General features: G+C 42.0%; 1 protein-coding gene across 1 annotated transcript; it reads left to right on the top strand.

Annotated features, from left to right (window-relative positions):
• Positions 1–621: 621 nt before the first annotated feature.
• LOC131455340 (trace amine-associated receptor 13c-like) lies at positions 622–1779 on the top strand. Its single transcript, XM_058622908.1, has one exon. The coding sequence runs from the start codon at positions 726–728 to the stop codon at positions 1704–1706; it is 981 nt and encodes a 326-aa protein (XP_058478891.1). The 5' UTR covers positions 622–725; the 3' UTR covers positions 1707–1779.
• Positions 1780–6000: the final 4221 nt, after the last annotated feature.

Below are 6000 nucleotides of genomic sequence, written 5' to 3'. Positions count from 1 at the left end.
ATGAAAGTGTGAGTGAATGGCAAATCTAAATTTGTCACAATACACATATGCTTCGAGTTAAGTGTTCTACTAAAACTCAGTGATCAGAAATATAAAACAAACACGTTCTGACCCTTGGATTTCAGTTGTCATTCATAGTCCAGTGTTATCTCACTTCCGTCACATTGTAAATCTACACCAGTGAATATTGAGCTGAAGCAATCTCTGTCAGAAAAGAAAGATAATTTGACCAAACTCCCTGGATGATAACCATTTCCCCCTTCTTTATATTTCAATTGTTCTTCCTGGTTTGTTCTTTTAAAATCATTATTTTTGCTTCATTTACCTCTTAATTCTGTCACATGACCTGTTTATATCCTGTGTTTGTGTCTGTTTTAATTGGTTCCTACACACCTAGTAGGTAAATAAGCGAGTGTGACAGAGGAAAGAAAGAAAGTGGTTGCTGGCTTCCTATGCCCGTGTTTGTTTTAATTTGCTTCTACACATCAAATGTGTGAATAAGTGTTAAAAGAATTGCAAAGAGAGTGTTTATAGGATTGAAACAAGAAAAAGAATGTTAAGTTACTTGGGAAACAGACAAGAGATGATGATGATTTGATGATGGAGAGAAGTTGCATCATCTCTTTGGGCTCTTGGAAAAGTGACTGAGGGGTTAACCCTAACCCTGTGGCTGAAGAGGATAAATTTGCCATCTGTTCAGGAGTTTAGTTACTTTCCCTCCTCTGATGGACAACACTGTGGCCCCACCCCTCTGCTTCCACGGCGTTAACTTGTCGTGCAGGCGGCAGCTGCGGCCTCACTCTGAGATCTCCCTCCTCTACGCTCTGCTGAGCTGCATCTCGCTGCTCACCGTCACCCTCAACCTGCTCGTCATCATCTCCATTTCTCACTTCCAGCAGCTCCACACCCCGACCAACGCCCTGCTCCTGTCTATGGCCGTGTCCGACCTGGTGGTGGGGCTGCTGGTGATGCCCATCGAGGGCCTGCGCTACATGGAGACATGCTGGCTGCTGGGGAGACTCATGTGTGCCCTGATGTCTCTCCTGTCCTACAGTCTGCTCTCTGGCTCTTTGGGCAACATGGTGCTCATATCCATAGATCGCTACATGGCCATTTGTGACCCACTCCTCTATTCCTCTAAGATCACACTGAACAGAGTGAAGATTTCAATCTGTTTATGCTGGGCCTGTTCGGTCCTCTACAACGGTCTGATCCTGAAAGACCACATCACGTGGCCCAACAGGTTCAGCTCCTGCCATGGGGAGTGTGTGGTGGTCATCAGCCACATCTCAGGCATATTTGACCTCCTCATCTCCTTTGTCGGGCCCTGCACTATCATGGTTGTTCTGTATGTACGGGTGTTTGTGGTTGCCATTTCTCAGGTGAGAGCCATGCGGAGAGTAGCCGTCGCTGTCTCTGCTGCTCCCGCTGTGAAAAGATCAGAGAGGAAAGCGGCTACGACTCTGGGCGTTGTGATAGCCGTGTTTCTAATGTGTTTCTGTCCGTATTACTACCCCGCCCTCGCAGGTGAGAACACCTCCACCAGCTTGTCTTATTTCGCTGCGCTGACTTGGGTAATGTTGCTCAACTCCTGTATGAACCCCCTGATTTACGCCCTCTTCTATCCTTGGTTTAGGAAAGCCGTCAAACTCATTGTCACCCTCCGAATACTGCACGCTCACTCCCGCAGCACCAAGATACTGTAAACACAGCTCTAATCAGCAGCGCAGACACTTTTCTCCCACATCGCACCTCATCTACGAAGTGTAAATTAACAGAAAAAAAAAAACTGTATCCATGACAACTGCATCCAACCAAAAACAGAACACCTGTTACACACACACGCAAGAAACTTCGTATAATAATGCTTTAGAGTCATTGATATTTTGTTACAGATCATTAAGTAAACATGTTTCCTTCACTCCTGCTACCTACTGTGTATAATGATAATTGCTCTAATTTTATTGACGTTATGGACGAGTTAGTGATATTTTTGGGCAAATAAATTTGCTCTTTTTTTACAGCCTTTTACTTAAGATTTATTCAATAAATCATTCATCTCTCGAAAAAAAAAAGACTGGTTTACTTATTCAAATAATATATAGGTGTGATGCACACATTTGTTCTTTGAGATTGATATATCTTATATATTTTAAAGTGAGTCTCCACATAAATTGTTTTATTGTTTGCATTTTTAGTGGATTTTTTTGGTTTATCCTGTCACTTTGTCTCACTTTGATAAAAGAGAAGGAATCCCTAAAATGATCACCAGGAAAATAAACAAACATGTACAAACCATGTACTGTATGTAATCTGAATCATTGTTTTTTTGTCTCTAATCCTTCTCTCATAAGGATATGAAAGGCATAAGTAAGCATGCAAGCGTGGACATTCAAAGATACAATTAAAATAGTCATTTAAAACTGAAAAACCTGAATATGAGCAAGGAATTAAAACACTGAACCTGTGATCCTGCAATCACTGCTGTACACACTGTTTTACAATGACTGATTTATGTTTTATAATGCATATAAATCAGCTTTAGTTGATCTGTTTGTATTTGATTTCTGAAAATAATCCATGCATGTCCCCCTTATGCAGACACTTCACATTAGTGGTTAAAAATCTGTAAATGACGGATTTGTTTAGGATTGTTCATCACTGTTTCTCTAAACATTTGACCTCTATTTACCTTTAATTATTTGTGAACATCACAAACACAATTCCCATCTTTTTGAATCTAAATGTTTTAGCACATCCTTAAAAAAAAAAAATCATGTCCAGTTGTCTCCTACATTAACCAACACTTATGACATGTTGGTTAAAAGAATCAAAACATCTCAGAATTAGTTTCCTGCTGTATCTATTTTAGTGAAAAACACATACAGGCTGCAGCCACATGGTGGTGCTGTTGGACTGGTATCAGCTGAGATGACAGGATGCTGCCAATCAACACAACAGAAAAAGCTACAGCACTTGATATTAAATCTATGAACAAAATGGAGGTAGAGGCCAGACAGAAGGCTACACATGTTCCCATTTACAGCTCAAGGCTGTGTACATAAAGACTCCCAATAGCAGGCTACACTTGACACATGTCAGTTATTTAGATTTCTGGGAATATATTGACAAAAACCTCCAAAAAACACTTTCAATTTGTCATTTTGGGTCACTTGGTGGCTATTTATGGGCAGAAAATACTATTTAATCCATGTTGTATCATATATACACAACAAAAAGGGATGATAAATTTCCCCAGAAAATAAAACCCAACAGTCAGTGGTCACAGTTTGAGAAACAAATCTAACAAAACTCTGCACCACAACCACCAAATTAAAAGTAAACCCACTACACAATTTCATTCACAGCAGCTACACAGAACCCCCAGCAGAACATGTTGACTCCCCGGAGACACATGCACATCTAAGACCTGCTTATAAAGGCTCTGCTGCAGCCACGGGCTGATTGCACTCAGCTGTGGGGGAAAACACACAGGTGCAGCCAATGAACCCCGATTACCTGTGAAACCTGTGACCTGGATCAGGCGAATAAACTGCAACGCAAGCAGCTTTATACATAATAAATAATTAAAAAATAATAAAGTTGGAAACAGGTTGTTTACCTGAATATAAATAAATAGCCACAAACATCTCTGAAGTAAAGAGCTAAAAAATCATCTGGGATTTTTTTCAAAAAATTCAAAGGTTTACCTTACATTACACGTGTATGTTTTTATAAAAACAACACATGACCTGTTCCAATAAGGTGAGAGTTTTCAAGTCTCATCTCATACTTCCTGTCATTTGCACCAACTCTCACACAAGACCTGCTGTTCTCTTACAAATACAAATCCTCCTGATCCAAAGCCAAGCCATCTGGAGGCTCTCTCTGCAGCCTCCATGGTGTTCTTTATGGCTTTTCTCTTCGCAGCCCCTGTGATGCCTAGCATAGAATAAACTTTGCACAGTGAGCGGCCATCTAAACCCCGGCACCCCACTTCGACAGGTTTGCAGCGTGCTTTCCAGCCTCTTCCTTGGCATTGCTCCACCAGTTCCGCTTCCACTCGCTTGCCTCCTCGATGCGGCCCTCCCATGTAACTGTCAATTCTATCATTAGCACTTGCCTTCCAGAGACAGAAGAAAGCACAATGTCTGGCCTCAAGGATGTTGTTATGACGTGATCCGGGAACTTCAGTTCCTTGCCCAAGTCTATCCGAAGCTTCGGTAAGTAGGCTGGCCGCTGGTTTGGGTTGTGGCTGGGGCTGCTCTCCAGCCCTGACAAAGGTGATGTTTCTTGCTGGTGCTTGTTGGTGGTGATATGGGCAACGGCTTTGGAGATGGCTCCAGCAGCTACCTTCAACACTTGGTCATGCCTCCCCCAGTGCTTTTGGGCAGTTGCTGAGGATGTGCGGGGGTGAACCTCTCCCAGAGCACAAAGCACAAGCTGGTGAGTCGGCCATGCCCCAGAGATGGACATTACCTGGGCTAGGAAGGATGTCATACACAGCTGTGATGATGAACTTGATGCGCTGAGGTTCTGCCTGCCAAAGTTCAGCCCAGGTCACCTTCATGTCCAGCGCCTGGACCTGGACAGAGGGCCTCTGCATTCCATTTCAGCTGCCTTGACTACCATGTTCATGGCAAGGGCGAAGAGGCAAGGTCTCCTTTCCCCTCACGTGCCTCCCTGATCAGGGAGGTCACTACTCCAGTGTGTTCTAGGCATCCTGGTACACCCGGGATACCTCCTTTCTGGACCGATGTGTCAATAAAGGGGTTCTGGAGGAAGAAGCCTCCCTAACAATCCAGCATCAGATGTCTTGCTACAGGCATGAGTAAGTGCAGTGCCCGTAGCAAGACATCTGTAAAAGAAGCACACATTGGCTTTCGCCCCTCTACTGTAGCCACTCCCCCTCGCACTCACACAGCACTGTGGGCTACCTGAGAGGATCAATTTGGCAGAATTTAATCCACAGGTAAAAGTTAAGCAAGTGCAAGATGTGTGGGTGAATATCATGTCTGACCTTAACAATAAAGACTCCCTGAATGCGGTGTGCCTGCATTACAATGAGTCAGCAGATTTTGCTAAATGCAGTTTGCTTGCATAACAATGAGTCAGCGGATTTTGCAACACCACGCCAACAAACACAGGTATGTAGTATGCAGTGGCTATGTGCAATAAACTGACACTTCGAATAGCCCAGACAATTCCGACAGCAAGTTCCCAAATTTAAACGAGCGATATTGGTCACACATAAATAACTATAATTAACGCTAGACACTATACTGTTGAATGTAATACATTTAATAATGTGATAACTATAACCCTTTAAACCGAGCGTATCGCTGACGACACGTTTGCACAAGGCAACGTTTTGTACTATCAGAAAAATTCCAACGGCTTCTGAAAGCTGAGAAGTTGCACATCAAAGCCAACATGTTGTTATTACGGTAATGTCACGCATGCTGTTTCAGGAAGCCGGAGAATCAACGTCGTTGTGACCAAAGAGAAGAGAGTGGGAAGAACACCTGTACATAGTTTCAATTTTTTGGCCTGTTTTTGAGAGACAAAGAGACATTGAGAGACTCAATTGACTCAAGTTATTGTAAATATGTTTTATACTGTTCAAATTTAACATGCAAAATCTGGGTTCAGAGATTTTCTAAATAAACCTTTTTGTTTTTCTTCATTTTAAATTGTTAAAACAGTATTTTGACATGCAGTAAATTGTAAATAACTGCCAGATATAGGAAAATATTCTGGGCAAAAGAACATTCTCTTGTCCTTTTATGGTTAAATTAAGCAAAAAAGTGCACGCATTTTTAGGGTTAGGTGTTAAAGGGCTAAAAGATTATCATATCTTATCTTTAGGCAGACATTATAAACATTTCCCTATGGGGACAGTGAAGTATATTTAATATGTTGATTGAGAATCATTTTTCCTTTGTTATATTTTACTTCACTACTGTGTATTTATTTGTAAGTGTTTTGTGTGTGGAATTC

This window comes from Solea solea, chromosome 2, assembly GCF_958295425.1.
Source record: "Solea solea chromosome 2, fSolSol10.1, whole genome shotgun sequence".
Lineage (NCBI taxonomy): Eukaryota > Metazoa > Chordata > Actinopteri > Pleuronectiformes > Soleidae > Solea > Solea solea.
This window is presented reverse-complemented; position numbering and strand designations above follow the sequence as displayed.